General features: G+C 44.7%; 1 protein-coding gene across 3 annotated transcripts in view; it reads right to left on the bottom strand.

Annotated features, from left to right (window-relative positions):
• Window positions 1-16,039: 16,039 nt before the first annotated feature.
• SPTBN1 (spectrin beta, non-erythrocytic 1) overlaps window positions 16,040-17,500 on the bottom strand; it is a 199,221-nt gene continuing 197,760 nt past the window's right edge. For 2 of the 3 annotated variants that reach the window (XM_032652750.1, XM_032652751.1), the window contains one exon: window positions 16,366-17,377. In XM_032652750.1, the coding sequence (XP_032508641.1) occupies window positions 17,159-17,377 (219 nt within the window). In that variant the 3' untranslated portion in view covers window positions 16,366-17,158. Of the gene's footprint in view, window positions 17,378-17,500 lie in introns of all 3 variants that reach the window. The other variant, XM_032652749.1, reaches the window with a different exon arrangement.

The raw sequence follows: 17,500 nt of genomic DNA, 5'->3' as shown, positions 1-17,500 counted from the left end.
GCTGCCCACCAGCGATGTGCAGGGTACCCCCCAAAACAGTGGCTAGTCCACAAAGATGGGAGCTGGACCCTACTGATGAGTTGCTGGTCTCCCCCAAGATAGCCAAACCCCTGGCTGACCACAGGCTTAACAGTTGTTGCAAACTCACCTAAAGCAATTTGCTTATTCACAACAGACTGCTTTGGTGAACATCTATGGCCTCCTCTGTAACCTCCCTACCAAGATACAATGAAAGTAATTCTTAGATTGAGTTCTGCCACCCATGCAAATGCTAACTAGCAGGCAGGCAAGAAACAGTCCTACAACCTATTCTGGGACCTCTGTGAATTCCCAGCTCTGTTCTGTGTATGGAAGGTTAACTAGATACAAATGTCACAATATTCTGGTTACAGGATATAGTCAGATTCAGGCACATGAATCACCCACTGAATATTTCAGAGTGTTTTTTTTTGTTTGCTAAGAATAAGGGTAGTCTCCTACATAAGAACAGTACCAATATTAAAATCAGGAAATTTAACTTTGATACAAACCTATTATCTAATTCTCAGTCCATATACAAATTGTGTCATTGTCTCAGCCATGTGGCTTTTTTGCCTCTGTCCAGGATCCACTCCAGGATCACACACTGCATTTAGCCATCAACACATTGCCTCCTTTAACCTGGAACAGTTCCTCAGTCATTTTTTGCCTTTCTTGACCTTGACATTTTGAAGAGTAAAGACCAGTTCATTTATAGAATGTTCCTCATTTTGGCTTTGTCTGATGTTTCATGATTAGATTAAGGTTATGCATTTTTGGTAGGAATGCTGCAGAGGTGATGCTGTGTCCTCAGCGCACCATATCAGGAGGCACATGATAAGGGCTTGCTCCATTACTGGGTGATGTTAATTTTGATGACTTAGTTGAGATGGGTACTCCAAGATTCCTCATTATAAAGTTACTGCTTCTCCCCTTCATAATTAATAAACAATATTCAGGAAGACATTGTGAGCCTACATAAATATAGGGTTCATCATGAAACTCACCCACTATTTTGGGCAACATTGGTGAGTTTCTAATTCCATCGTTTCTTTTATTTTTATTGTTGAATTTCTATTATAAGAAAGAATATTTATTTATTTATTTATTTCAGTATAAACTCACAGAATGTTATTCAATGGGTGGTTATCCATTATCACTAAAATTTTAAACCCTGTTTAGGTAAGAGTGTGAACGTCTGTAATTTCCAACCGACACCTTGTATACCTCTCATTTTACTGATGACATCCATTGGTCTAATTAACAGAGCCTCTATTGCTAGTCCAAGATAAAGATAGCTGAAGCATTTTTAGCAGCTTAATGATCCTTGCAGTATATATTCCTGAATTAGGAAAACTGAATACAGAGTATCGATTAAACCAAACATGCATACTTAGACCACAGTGCCTATGCTGAAGAATTTAAAGTAAATTATAGAATACATAACAGTGATTAAACCTGAGAGGTCAACAGAATGAAAAGCTGGGTAATGCTAAGAGGAAACGCACCCACCTCCTCCTGGAGCTAAATTAGTATGGCTTTTTGCTCTCTGTCTGAATTCAAGCTCAGCTCAGCTCAGCTCAGCCCTTCCATCTTTTGCTCTTGGAAATCCTCCTTGCCTGCTTGGAGCTCAGACTTTCTGCTCCTGACCAAGCTGTAGGCTTAACAGCAAATGTCCTGCCCTCACTGGAGGAGGCCTGAGATGGTCCAGCACTGGACCATCTGTAACTGGGCAGGTATGTCTGTCTAATGCTCAGATTCAATTCAAAAAAGCTCATTTGCCCTATGAAAGTCACTTCCTCCAGCCTAGCCTTGACCCAGTAATAAAGTTGATATTTTGCCATTCTCCAAAGAATACCTCGTCTTATTTCTCAGTTGGTTTGGACCATGGCTGGGAAGAGGCAAAATTTATCAGAGCCCTCAACCTTCCAAGGTCCGCCCCTTCCATTTCTACTTCAAGGCAGTTAAGCAGTCTCCCCTCACTGACAACTCTCTGTCTTCAACACACTGAAATGTCTTCAGATGAAGAGAAACACCTCAAAGCCCACCTCATCCTCCTCACTAAATGCCAGTGCTCTGCAGGATCCACGTCTGTGCCTCATTTCTCATTCTCACCTCCTCCCAAGTTGACTTTCCATCCAGTAGCCAGAATTATGCTGCGAAATGAAACCAAATCTCTTCTCTGCTCAGAACCCTCCACGACTCCCCATCACTCTCAGAGTAAAAGCCAAAGTCCTTACCATGGCCTACTGAAATACAAACATGGTTTAGATTACAAAATGGGTGGGTTAGACTAATTGCATCTTGCCTATGGTCTAGCCCCTTGCTACCTCTCTAACCTCTTCCTCCTACCCTTCCCTTGCTCACTTCTCTCCAGCCATTCTGGCCTTGTTTTGTTGCTCTAACAAACCAGGCACATTTTGTCCTCAAAACCTCTGCCCTGGCTGTTCCCTCTTTCTGGAACAATTTTTCCTCATTTAGCTGTATGACTCATTTCCTTACCTTCTCTGATATCTACCCAAATGTCATCTTCTCAGTAAGACCATCGCTGGACTCCCTACCTAAACTGCAACCCACCCCATACCTCCACCAAATACATACGCCTCTTTAATCTCTCTTCAGCACTTAAGAGCACCTAATATTATACATTGTATTGTTAATTGTCTGGGTGTCACCATTAAAATGTAAGATCTCTCGGGACAGGGCATATAACAGAAGAAAGAATTTGAAAGCTGGAATATAGAGAGATTATGTAGAATGCCACTGTTATGGACTAAATGTGTCCCCCTGCCCCCGCCAATTCATATGTTGAAGCCCTAGCCCCCAATGTGGCTGTATTTGGAGATGAGGCCTCTAAGTAAGTATTAAAGGTGGGATCCTGATCCAACGGGATTAGCTGGATCAGGATCCAACTTCTCCTTATAAGAAGAGACACGGGAGAGTTCCCCTCCCAACTGCTTCTCTCTGTGTACACTGACAGGTCACACGAACACACAGCGAGATGGCGGCTATCTACAGCCTAGGAAGAGAGTCCTCACCAGAAACTGAATCTGCCAGCACCTTGATCTGACTTCTAGCCTCCAAAACTATGAGAAATATACTTCTATTGTTTACTCCACCAAGTCTGTGGTATTTTGTTATGGCAGCCTGAGCAGACTCATATAGCCACATAGAGAGGTTTTGTTTTAAAGGCACACAATAAGATGGTAGAAATAAATCTAATATGTGAGTAGTTACATAAATATAAAGAAATTAAAAAACAGAGATCACCAGACTAAATTTTTAAGAATCCAGGTAAATGTTACAGGAGACATGCCTAAAACATAAAATAATAGAAAGACTAGGTGGGGGAGAGGGTCAGGGAAGAATGGAAAAATAAACATTAGCCAAATGAAATTTCTTTACTAGCCAAATGAAATAATATCAGACAAAATAAAGTTTAAGGCAAAATCATTACTAGACAGAAAGATAGTAACTACATAAAATTTCTAAACTTCGATTCATCAGGAAGATAATAAAAATTCTAATCTTGTATAGACTTAATAATGAAGCTTGAAACAACATAAAGCAATATTGATAGAATAATCCCCAACTCAATTTATGAAGCTCTCATAACCCTGACACCACAAACATGAAGCGACAGTATAAGAAAGGAAAATGATGCCAGGCTCACTCATGAACATGACTGCAAAAATCCTAAAGCTAATTTAGTAACCAAATATAGCTACGTAAAAACAAACAAAATAATACATCATGACTAGTTTATCTTAGGCATGCAAGTTGGGCTAGATAATATCACTGCTGTAATTCATTTTCCAACAAATTAAAGGAGAAAAAACACACATGATTATATCAATAGACAGACAGTTCTGCCACTAACACCTGCAGGGCTTGGGGCACAAGTACAGATGGACGCCACATATCATGAAAATGATTTTTTAAAGTTATAAATCAGTCTAGGAAACTGATAGATAAAATATGCTTTATCCTCCTATCTTGATAAATATACCTCCATAAGGACAAAATTTTTAAATACACACAAAGCCTTGGTTTTTTATAATATCAAGAACATGCAAAAACATCCAAGATGACTAAATTTAAGTATTATTCTGTATCTGGATAGTCTTTTAATGGACTGGCTATGTTTAGATGAATAATAAAGTGAAAACATATAATTCATAAGGTATACATTTGTTCCATAAAATATATTTTTCTCATTTCTGTTTTAGTAAAATTACTAATTTTGATGTTATAATCAAGATTTTCATATAATTTGTTGATAGTAATGATCTAAGTGATTGAAAATAAAATATAATTTTTATTGAAAGGATATAAAATTTGAACATATTTTCATCAAAAATATAAACTGAGATAAATGTGTAAAAATTGAAAAAGTAAAATTATTTTTATTAAATTTTCTAAGAGAGCTATTTTATTTATACCCAGGACAAAAGTGTAATGTATGCTTGTGAAGGCAAATTTGCAAGTAAGTTTAACAGGCCTCAGGTTCTACCCCCAAACTTCCACCATACTGTAGACTATCTGTGGGTTAGATGTCATTGATTAAATATGAAATTAAGGACTAATCAAACAGTCTTTGAGGTTCCACATGCGTGCTGACCTAGCAGACACTCTTTTTCATTGTTCTGCTGAATAATGCCCCCAACAAAGATATCCACATCCTAATCCCAGAACCTAGGAATATGTTACATTCATTACACGACAGAGAGGAATTAAGGTTGCTAATGAACTGACCTTAAAACAGCGAGATTATCCTGGATTATGCAGGTGGGTGCAATGTCATCACAGGGGTCCTTAAAAATGGAAGAGAGATGTAGATGTTCATACTGTGTCGTGAGAAGGATTTGCGTCCACTGTTGCTGGCTTTGAAGATGGAGGAAGGGGCCACAAGTCAAGGAGTTCAGCTCCCCTAAAAGCTGGAAAAGGCAAGGAAACAAATTCTTCTCTAGAGCCTCCAGAAAGGCAGCCCTGCTGACCCTTGTGTCCAACTTCTAACTTACAGAACTCTAAGAGAATAAGACTGTACTGTTTTCAGTCTCAAGTTTATGGTAACTTGTAAAGGCATCAAAGAGAAACTCATACTGCCACTCAGTTTTTTTGTTTGTTTGTTTGTTTTTGCGGTACGCGGGCCTCTCACTGCTGTGGCCTCTCCCACTGCGGAGCACAGGCTCCAGACGCGCAGGCCCAGCGGCCATGGCTCACGGGCCCAGCCGCTCCGCGGCATGTGGGATCCTCCCGGACCAGGGCACGAACCCGTGTTCCCTCCATCGGCAGGCGGACTCTCAACCACTGCGCCACCAGGGAAGCCCCTGCCACTCAGTTTTTTAAACCCATTCCTACATTGTTGGAATCCATCACCTCTTGAGGCAGAACCCTCCCTAATAGAAAATTAGAATGCCTTTTCCTGACCTCCCTTGCAGTGAGTGAGGGGACAGGGCCATAGCCTCATGTCTACCAATTATATGCACCTGCATGGCTGTAAAAACTGTAAGCCTGGTGCCCTGGCCCTCCTGGAGATGCTGGGAGCCTTAATAAGTTCCGTTTCTTCCTAATCAGCCAGAGTTGCTATTTGTGGATCGTGACTCAGAAGCCTCAGTGAACCAGGTGTGCACAGATAATTTATTCAAAAGGAAAAAGAAACTGTCGAATTCAGGAGAGGAAGTTTACCCTAGCTGGTAGTCAAAGAAACTCAAAGCAAGCTCGAGATGCTGTATTATACCTACTAAAAGTAAAAACAATCGTTTTTGTGGCAAGAAGGTTACTTTTGTTTACAGCTAGTAAATAAACGGATGCATTGTTTGGAAAGCAGTAATGGGAAAATGAAGTAAAATCTGTAAACATGTTCTTAGCTTTTGACCTACCAATTCCCAATAAAATGTGGCAAAGTGTGTGGTAAGATGAAACAACTATTTGTGTATTTGTGAGAGAGATTACTGATGCAGGCTTAAAATGTGTTGGGCTGGGAATGATAAAATTTGCATTAGGACCCCAGAAGATTTTAGGGAGCAAGGGATAAAGACCCAATCTCAGTTTCCCAAAATGTAAAGTTCCTGAAGCTGTCAGATGACCAAGGTCAAGACCCAGAGCTGGAAAGAGCAGTGAATCCCCAGAGAGAACATCTCCACAAAGGTGGAGCTGACCAAGCTCTGACTTCGTTCTTCCCAACGGCAGTTCTCTGGGGCCATGAACTCCCTCCATGTAGGGCCATTTCACAGGCCATACTCCCCTTTAATCACCTGCCTGGGTACACACCTCGTAAGCCTGTCTCTAGACCCTGCCCAGCTGTCATCACTGAGGGAGCCAGGCACCCAGCACCCAGCCTGCACTCAGGCTTTTTCATTTAAACTGGAGAGAATCATTTGTATGGGATCAATAGGAATACATGTTGTAGCAAATAGCAAACAGGTGAATTCCCAGCTCACAACAATTGCCCCTATTTGAGAAGAGCCGCACCACAGAGGTGGACCTGAAGTAATGACGTGCAATGTCCCTGCAACTTAACCCTGACCTCTGGCCACCTCCTAGGGGTAAACAACTGACCTAAGCTGTATCAACTTTTTTTTTTGGGGTACGCGGGCCTCTCACCGCTGCGGCCTCTCCCGCTGCAGCGCACAGGCTCCGGACGCGCAGGCTCAGCAGCCATGGCTCACGGGCCCAGCCGCTCCGCGGCATGTGGGATCCTCCCGGACCGGCGCACGAACCCGCGTCCCCTGAATTGGCAGGGGGACTCCCAACCACTGCGCCACCAGGGAAGCCCAGCTGTATCAACTTTTGACACTTGAAGGGAGAGACTGAAGTTGGTTGAAGCTGTTACCTTAATGCTAGTGTCCATATACTCCCGCTGCTGAGGCCTCCGCGGACCGCGACCCATGGAGACCGCTGCCGCCATTAGGCCTCGGACTTCACGTCCTGGGTCCGGCCAGTGGGCAGCCGTGGCGAAGGCTCTGGAGCTCTGCAGGACACAGCCCTTGGCCTGTCCCTGGGCCCCCCGGCTCACTTTCCAGCCTCGAGGCCGGAGGGCCTGGAGGGCCCCAGGGAGAAGGCCGAGACCCGCCTCCACCCGCGCTCTCTGCCGTGAGGACCGCACTGTTTGCTGAGCGTGGGCGGAGCCGCAGCCCTCAGGGTCCCGCGATAATGGCTGTGCGCCTGCGCCACCCCTGTTACACAACCAGTGGTTCTGGCACATCCAGATCCAGCTTGTGCTCCTCATTTCTCAGCAGAGACCCTCTCCCTTTCCTCTGGGGTACGTTCACACTCACACACCCACTTCCACAGAGCCCGGGCTGGCTGTGCAGGATGCCAGCGAGATCCGGACCAACATCCTTCCTAGAAGCTGAAGGTAACACAGCTGAATGGGGGTGAGGCAGCGGGGCCGGGACGGTGACGGCGTCAGCTAGAACTTGTCAAAGCTTCAGGACACTCGGAGGCGCTGCGGGCTTGCTTCTCCTAGCTCGGGCGGGGCTCACTGTCTTCTGTTCCCTACAGTGACAGTTCTGGTCTCAGCTATAACAACACCCCGGTGACAAGTGTCTACTTCACAGGGTCACTGTGAGGTTAGCCGAATTAGCACGTGTGAAATGATGTGGTGGCACCCGATGCATACAGTAAGAGCTCAGCAAACTGGCCACCGGTCACAGCTGGGGCAGAAATAGCACTCCTCTTGGTTGGGCCCCAAGAGCTATGACGACAGCCCTGGGGTGGAACGCGGGCCCTCCACTTCTCCCAGCTCACATCCCAAAGATCTGAGACACGAGGGGAGGCATGTGGTGACGTTCCCACAGCCAGGCTGCTCCCCTGAGAAGCAGCTGTGATAGAGAAATGACGGAAATGCCAAGTGTCACAATTAAAAAGATAATGTGCCGACAGGTTCATCTTTGCAAACTGTTCTGCTATGGAATTTAAATCCTCCCCCTCCTAACTGAGGAATGCCAAGGCCTCCCCTTCTTTTCCAAAGACCAGTGCAGCCTCTTCCACCCAGACCACTGACCCAAGCGAATGGCTTCCCCTGAACCCTGCCTCAGCATCCCAGCCCGGTCACATGGGACACCCTTGGCCTTTTGAGTCATTCATATTCTGGATACTTCTACCTCCTGTCAGTGATGAGAGATTTTGTAAGAAATACGGTGCTGAGTGGCAAGGGAGCAGCTCCCTCATGGTGTAGGGCCCCCAGGGACAGCGTGCAGACCCTCACAGATTGTCTTTCGACCAAATGAGGTTCCAACCACCAACTCAGGCACTCGGCACTCCCCAGAGAAACAGATAATTATCACCTTCAAAGGTGAGGGCTTTACTTCAAAAGAAAAATAAATCCAGTTATTTAGCCAAGCAATTGGTTAATGCATAAATTTACAGCATCCCAACATCAGCTCCTTTCCCTGCTGAGCTGTACCAATGTCTGAAGTAACCCCCCACTGACTGCTGGAGAAGGGAACCCTGCAGATGCGAGCAAGCAGGACTAGACCCTTAGGGCCTCTTCGGACTCATTAACCGGCATCTGTTCTCTGAAGCCAGGTGCATCCCAAACAAGCACCTTGGAGGGAAAGCCCAGGGCCCTCCGTGCAGTCAGGGGGCAAGCTTGGATACATTAGCAGGTGCTTTAAATGCTGGGAGCTTCAGGCCTCATTCCAAGAGGTTTTTTCTAGAACTGTTGTTCCTCCTTTTTTTTACATATTTATTGGAGTATAATTGCTTTACAATGGTGTGTTAGTTTCTGCTTTATAACAAAGTGAATCAGTTATACATATGTTCCCATATCTCTTCCCTCTTGCGTCTCCCTCCCTCCCACCCGCCCTATCCCACCCCTCTAGGTGGTCACAAAGCACCGAGCTGATCTCCCTGTGCTATGCGGCTGCTTCCCACTAGCTATCAGTTTTACATTTGGTAGTGTATATATGTCCATGACACTCTCTCGCTTTGTCACAGCTTACCCTTCCCCCTCCCCACATCCTCAAGTCCATTCTCTAGTAGGTCTGTGTCTTTATTCCCATCTTACCCCTAGGTTCTTCATGACATTCTTTTTTATATATACAATGGAATATTACTCAGCCATAAAAAGAAACAAAATTGAGTTATTTGTAGTGAGGTGGATGGACTTAGAGTCTGTCATACAGAGTGAAGTAAGTCAGAAAGAGAAAGACAAATACCGTATGCTAACACATATATATGGAATCTAAGAAAAAAAAAGTTCCTCCTTTTTTAAAAGAAAAAGTAGCTTTCAGAGAAGCTCCCCCTTTTCCCAAACCCCACCCCTCTTTGGGGGCCAGCACTTTCATGGTGAGATATGCAACATTTGAGGAACCAGGAAGAAAGTGGGGGCTTTAGCACCCCGACACTCACACATAATCTCCATCAACCTCCTCCACCCCCCTCACCCAAGCCACCCCTTGAGGTTGTTATTCATTGATGTGGCTTTCTCAATCTTACGTCGTAATGGACAATGGGGGCCCATCCCACCCATGTCCACTGTAGTGGCCGGTGGTTTGGATAACAGAAAGGCACCCTGGTTGCCTGAGTGATATCTCTTGCAGTAGGTGTGGTTCAGGGATGGTGCAAAACCTAAATGAATCCTTCCAGAGTGAAACTCAGGGCTTTGTTCTATGTTTGGGAGAAGAGGAGCCCTCTCCCTCCTCCTAGACGTGAACAAGGACATGGCCTCGGAGGTGCTGGCAGTCCCCATCCCCAGGAGGGAAGCCACGCTGAGGCCAAAACTGACCCATGGAAGAGGTTGACAGAATACAGAGATATCACCTGCAGTCCTGAGAAGATGGGAGAATTTCTGGAGCAGATCAACCCATGGACTGGTTCTACCCCAGGATGTTTTAGTTGTATGAGCTGACGAAGTCTGTTATTTACTGCACTGGGAAGTGGAGTTTTTGTTATTGAATTGGGAAGCACTCTAATAAGATAATAAGATCATCTTTGGAAAAAAAAAAAAAACACAGAGAGCCTCCTCCTGGCAGTGGGAGCAGACTCATTCCTTCAACCCCCTTGTAAAGAAAAGATGACCCAGCCTCTGATAAAGCCCATGGTATGGAGTATAGCATACTGAAGCTCCACTAGAGCCGGCACTTAGTAGGTGCTTTGGCAAGGTGATGAGGGAATATTCGTCACTTGGCTGCACAGTAACCAGTCTGGGCTCAGAGCCCACGCTCTTCCCCAGAAGAGCAAAGGCCAGGCAAGCCAGATACAGCACTTAGATCAGGTACCCAGGAAAGCCCAGGGGAGAGATGTGACAGACGCATGGAACAGATGGCAGCGGGAAAGGGCCCGCCAGCACACCTGCAAACACAGGGGCAGACACACACTCTTCAAGGCCTTTTTAGCTGCAGTCCTGGCACCCATCCCTAGGATGGCGGCCCTGGGTGGGAGATTAAAACTTTGAGAGATTGTCTCCCTCACAAAACCAAAGCTGGAGGAACAGCAACACTGGAAATCATCCTCCGTGACAGGGAAACTCAAATGGTGACCGAATGGAGCAGATCCTCCAGGGAGAGGGCTGTAAGCCAAGGCTTCCTCAGCTCCCTGGAGAAAGGCCCAGGCTCCGGAAGGCAGGATGCCCCACCCCTGGAGAAAGGCCCTGTGGGCTTAGGGAAGAGAAAATTCCCTTTCCCTTTAAAGCAGCAGTTCCAGGAAACTCCACTAATGTTCCGCCTCCTCCATTCCCACTCCCAGACACAGTGGGTCCCCAGAGTGTGATAAACATTGGAAGGCACGAGTGGAAACTTGTGCTGGGGCCCAGATGTGGAGCCCTGTGGGATAGCCGTGTGTGGGAAGCAGGGCAGGGGGCAAAGCGGAGGGAGCCCTGCTGTGTCCCTGCCCCTCCAGCAATTAACGTGAGTTTGAAGCGAACACTGACAACCAGGGCAGCTCAGGCAACAAACCCCACATTTGGGGATTAGAAAACTGGGGTGTTTCTGAGGATGCTGGTCTTCCAAGCTCCTTTGCAGAGCAAAGAGACAAATGAGGTGCTACGTCAGAAAAATCTGAATTCTACAAATAATTCTACCCACTGTCACCAACCCCCTAAATCACCCCAGTTCATGTGAGTCTTGTGTCGGTGGCACAGCCTCAGCTTGAGTGAAAATTCCCTGAACAGCATAGGAGAGAAGCATCAGTTTCTCACATGTCTTGACTCCTAATTTAAAGTAATGGGAGAGAGTAGGTCCCTCCAATTCCACTTCCTGAATCCCTCCTTTTAGAAGGAGAGCCTTTTACAAAAACATACAGAGCTCCAAACAGGATATAACATTCTTTCTCAAAGTCAGGCCAATTGGTAATTTTTTTTTTTAACAAGTTGAAAAACTTATTTTTCTAGGGTGGCCTGCATTCTTTAACCTTTGAAAAACTTTGAAGCTCACATTTATTTCTCCCTTGGGAAGTCTTTACTCAGTTATGAAAGTAACAGAAGAGCACTTCACATTAAGCGCTTGACCTAGCAAACTGGCCCAAAATAAGGAAGGTTGCTGGAGGGAGGGGGGTCGTGGAAAGATAGAGAAACTAATTTAAAAACGTATATATACACATAAACCACACAAATGAAACGAGCTTCAGACAGCCAAAATGACTAGGGAACACCCACATATGGATCGGGGGTGAGCATTAAATATAACAATTATTTGTAGAACTAAGACTACACGAGGGTTCAGAGGGAGAGGGCAGAACTACTTGCTCAGACATTTTAGATACAATAAAACGACCCAGACGTGGGGTAAAGGGGAGAACGGAGAAACCACGTACAAAATGTTTTTCAAAAATTGTTCTCAGCACTCCTGGGCAAAAATTTTTATCCCAGAGAAATGAAGGTGTATGCTCACACAAAAAAACCACACATAGGGCTTCCCCGGTGGCGCAGTGGTTGAGAGTCCGCCTGCCGATGCAGGGGACACGGGTTCGTGCCCCGGTCCGGGAAGATCCCACATGCCATGGAGCGGCTGGGCCCGTGAGCCATGGCGGCTGGGCCTGCGCGTCCGGAGCCTGTGCTCTGCAACAGGAGAGGCCACAACAGTGACAGGCCCGCGTACCGCAAAAAAAACCCAAAAAAAACCCCAAATAAAAGCCACACATAAATGTTTATAGCAGCTCTATTTGTAACAGCCCCAAAACTAGAAATTATCCAGATATCCTTCAGTAAGTGAATGATTAAGCAAATGGTGGTATATCCACCCCATTTAATAGCACTCAGCAATAAAAAAAAGGTATGGATACATACAATCCACACAATAACCTGGAAAAATCTCCAGAGAAGTATGCCGAGTGAAAAAACGGCCAATCCTAAAAGATTACATCCTGGGTGATTCCATTTATACATCATTCTTGAAATGACAAATTTATAGCAATGGGAAACAGACTGGGGGTTGGAAGAGATTGAAGGCGGTGGGGCTGGCTACATAAAAGGGCAGCAGGAAGCATCTTTGTGGTGATGGACATGTTCTGTATCTTGAGTATATCAAATATTCTGGATGTGATACTGTGCTATAGTTTTGCAAGATGACACCACTGGGGGAAACTGGGTAAAGGGTACCGAATTACTTCTTACAACCCCGAGTGAATCTACAATGGTCACAAAATTTAAAGGTTTAATTAAAAAAATAAAAACTGTTCTCAGCAATTATATTGGTGGTGGTATTATTGGTATTCTGAGTTGATGCATGTAATTTGGGATAAAGCACATGAGTAATTATAGGATATTCTAATTCTATGGCTCCTGTACCCTTGAAAGCCATGATCCTGAGTGAAAATGATTAGGACATAATACAGGAAAAACCTCTACAATCCTGAATTCGAGTTATTTTTTCTTAGCTCTATCTACTGATAGGCCTAGAAAACGAGGACCAACCCAGTAGCAACGAGCATTGCTAGCACACAAATTATCGTTTTCAAAATACCATTTTACACTAAAAGAAACCAGGTTTTCTTAGAGGAATCTCTGATTGCAGGTCCGGGGGCAAGACATGTACTGGATGAGCCCGGGACAGTGCGTCATGCCAGATAAGGAGGAAGGGGATATCAAAAGGACTCAGAAGCCAACTTGAAGGGACGTCCACCAGCCAAAGACGGGACATCTTTAAATTTCAAAAAGGGTAATTTCATCAGTGGTCAGTGTTGGGAAGTGGGAAGTGAATGACTTCACCATGACTCTCAATGATGAGAAAAAGTCCTGAGCTTCGGTGGATAGTTTTACCTTTTTTCTTTAATTTATGCTTTTTTGGGTTATGGATCATGCTTAGAAGGACCAGCTTAAATCATGGTGAAGACTCAGGTATTTACCCTGTCTGTCCCATATGAATTCTACCACTAGATGGAATATTCAAATATTCCAACGAATAAATGAAGAGAATGTATTCAGAGGGAAATATCATAGCTGCCCCCCCCATACACCACCAATCCTAAAAGTGCCAAAACGTTGGTGAGAAGATAGCCATGTGTCCACCGCTCAGCCTGATATACTCTATTTCATTCACTGAAGACCTGTAGGTTATACAAAGAATCATCACTCTAAGTACCGCCAAGAAAACACAACGCTGAGGCTTGGGAATTGCAGATGCATTCCAACTTTAGAGACGTTCAAATGTGACCAGAGTGGCCTTTAATCAAGAATGCCTCCTGAAAGACTTAATTTACTGCTTCTCACTTCTCAGATGCATACACAGAAAGACCAGTTTTATTACCCGTCTGGTACCACTAAAAATTCAGGTAAAATAGTACACTATAGCAACAAAAATAAATGTGCACAATTCTCAAAACGTTAAGCAGTGCGTGATTTTTACAGAATTCCATTATTTACCTTGACAGGACTGAAGATCACAATCTTATATGGCCTGTAACTTCCCCCTGTGAACATGTCTTCATTCGGATTTTCTAATCCCATGTGCTGACATCAGCTCCTGATGACCCACTGAAGCCATTCTTCTGCGGCTGCTTCTCCTGCTGCCCATCATCTTCCACTTTCAGGCCTCAGGCATCCTCAGCAAGGGCAGTGAAGAGAGCATGTACCACCAAAACCAGGTATCGGGGGTCTGCAAGCCTCTGGAATTACGTGCAAGATGTTCCATCCACATCTACTTTCTATGGGAATCTGGGGTTGCTGGTTAGTTTCCTTTTGAGTGTGGCCTGCCTGCCCCCTGCCTGGCTTTGTCAGGTAGGCTGTAATCAATCATGATGATGATGATGATTTTTTAAACATCTTTATTGGAGTATAATTGCTTTACAGTGGTGTGCTAGTTTCTGCTTTATAACAAACTGAATCAGCTATACACATACATATATCCCTATGTCTCCTCCCTCTTGCGTCTCCCTCCCACCCGCCCTATCCCACCCCTCTAGGTGGTCACAAAGCACCGAGCTGATCTCCCTGTACTATGCGGCTGCTTCCCACTAGCTATCTATTTTATATTTGGTAGTGTATATATGTCCATGCCATTCTCTCACTTCGTCCCAGCTTACCCTTCCCCCTCCCCGTGTCCTCAAGTCCATTCTCTACGTCTGGGTCTTTACCCCTGTCCTGCCCCTAGGTTCTTCATGACCTTTTTTTAAAATTTTTTTGGTTCCATATATATGTGTTAGCATATGGTATTTGTTTTTCTGTTTCTGACTTACTACACCTCACTACAAATAACTCAATTTTGTTTCTTTTTATGGCTGAGTGATATTCCATTGTATATATGTGCCACATCTTCTTGATCCATTCATCTGTCGATGGACACTCAGGTTGCTTCCATGTCCTGGCTATTGTAAGTAAATAGAGCTGCAATGAACTTTGTGGTACATGACTCTTTTTGAATTACGGTTTTCTCAGGGTATATGCCCAGTAGTGGGATTGCTGGGTCATATGTTATTTCTATTTGTAGTTTTCTAAGGAACCTCCATAGTGGCGGCATCAATTTACATTCCCACCAACAGTGCAAGAGGGTTCCCTTTTCTCCACACCCTCTCCAGCATTTACTGCTTGTAGATTTTTTGATGACGGCCATTCTGACTGGTGTGAGGTGATACCTCATTGTAGTTTAATCATGATTATTTTCTAAGATGCTTTTTCTTAAGTAAACATTTTGGTCAGAGGTTCACCTGTTGAGAATTGAACAACTTGATTCCAATCCTGAGTAAGGCGAGGGCAAGGGAGCAACATGGTGAGATAAATGGCCTTGGGTGCCTGGGGGGGTGCAGGTGGGGGTAGGGGGAATGAACAGTGAGGTCTCAGTTCACCTGAGGGCAACAGAAAGCCCTGATGCTAGTCAGCTGTGAGGCCCAGGACTGATGTCAAGGTAGGCGTGTCCCCTGCGGAATAAACTACTGAAAAGTCTATAGTACTGGCACGCATTGCTACTTTATGTAAGAAAACACGCAAGTGGTATGGAGTCAATACACACAGATAAACTAGGACGAGTACAACACACGGTATCTAACCCACGATCCTACGCTGGCATCAGCAAACTGGCCCACGGGCCACACCTGGCCTGTCATCTGTTTTTGTACAATCTGTGTAAAATTGATTTTTACATTTTAAATGTTTTTAAAAAATCAAGAAAGAATATGGTGTGGCACATGAAAATTATACGAAATTCAAATCTGTGTCCACACATAAGGTTTTACCAGAACACAGCCGCGCCCACTGGTTACACATCATCGATGGGTGCCTCTGTATTACACAATGGCAGAGTTTCAACAGACAGAGTACGGCCTACAGAGCCTAAAACATTTACTTATCTCTGGCCATTTACTGAAAACGTTGTCTAACCCTTGCCTCAGAGCTCAGGTTTAGCGAGCTCTCTGGTAACTTTTTTATACGTGGAAGATAAAATCTGGATGTAGAGCTGCAAAACGTTCCATATTTATTACTCCGTTTATTGTAACTTTCAAAGCTGGGGTACCAGACAACGCACAAGAATGCAAAATAGGAACCCAGATGGACGGTCTAATGTTTCCCGTTTGCTGTTTCTCACTTTGCAAATTCCCTACATGGCGTGCACGCAAGGAGAGAAAAAACAACAATTACCCACCGTGCTAGATTTAAAAGCATTTAATGACATAGCATATATTTAACAGATAGGGCAAAAGTCGAGAGGTACAGGTCATAACAACTGAGCACCGGGCCTGAGTAACCACCTCCCTGCTCAGGCCCAGCCTCTGGAGTTCATTCCTATCAATGCCATTTTGATTGTGCAGTAAGATGAAAATTGTCATTACAATCGTTACAGTGACAGAGAAATGCACACTATGTATCAAATAGCAAGGTAATGAAGCAAATTGTAACACCGTGTGGCAACGCACAAGCAAGTAACCATTAGGGTAACAGGACTTTGTCCAGTAAATGCTTCAGTTCCACTTGTACACTTACCAATGATTTAAAGGGTTTATTATACATCTAGTTTTATTATACTTTGTACTAGAATTATCTCAAACATACAATATAATGTATTTCAGCAAAAAAAAAAAAAAATTTGAAATTGAAATTACAGATTATTTAAAACAGTATCAGTTTTCTATTCCTTCTTGGATCCTGACATTCTTAACCGTCGTCCAGGCTGATGCAGAAGAGCCGCATGTCGTGTGTTAGTAAGTGATGCCAGATACAAACGGTTTGGTCTGTAGAGTTAACAATGGAGCTGCACTGTGGCTGCAGCGAGATCATAATACACAATCTGTTTATTCCAGGTTAGACCCAGCACTTCTAATAGTCAAGACTCAAGGTAACCACTGGAAGTAAATGGAAGAGAATGGTGTTGGGAAGTTGGTACATTTTGTCTGTGGTGAACACAGGAAGTACTGTTTAAGCACCGCTGCCTTGCATACCAACAGCACTAGAGGCGGGTTATTTCCAACACAGCCTCACAAAATTGAGGAACCGTTTAAATATTGAGATCTAATCTATATAATTTCGTTAAAAAAAATCTGGTCTTCCCTCTGCACCTCAAGCTTTTTTGTAACTTGGAGATAAAGTGTTTAGGTGTATTTTCCCCTTCCCCGCCCCCCCCCCCCCGAGAAATGCTCTATAAATTAAAAGAAAAAAATCAACCACATTGAGGAACATTTAGGCACAGAGAGTAATGTGTTGGTTCTGAGCTTGCATGCTGGAATTTCACTGAAAAGGTTAAGAGAAGGGCAGGAGGTGACGGAAAGGAGTTCACTTCTTTTTGCCAAAAAGGCTGAACCTCTTTTCTTTGTCTTTCTCTTTGTCCTTCTCCCGTTTGCCGGGACTGGACTCGCTGGTGATGGTGACAACGCTGGTGGGCAAGGTCTGAGCCCGGCTGGATGCTGGCGTGCTCTGGGTGCTGGCGGACACCTCGTGTTTATCGGAGGAGATGGCAGAGGAGATGGCCTGGATCCATGTGTTCATTTCCTCCTGGATGAAGGAGGGGACACAGGTGAGACTCAACTAGGAGGGACGGGCATGAGATGCTCTCGGTCCACCTGGGTGACCGTGTGAGCCTCTGTGGGCTGGAAGGCTTGGGAACGGTGTGTCTGC

This window comes from Phocoena sinus, chromosome 13 (genome assembly GCF_008692025.1).
Source record: "Phocoena sinus isolate mPhoSin1 chromosome 13, mPhoSin1.pri, whole genome shotgun sequence".
Classification (NCBI taxonomy): Eukaryota; Metazoa; Chordata; class Mammalia; order Artiodactyla; family Phocoenidae; genus Phocoena; species Phocoena sinus.
The sequence above is the reverse complement of the archived record's forward strand: the minus strand, read 5'-3'. Positions and strand labels throughout refer to the sequence as shown.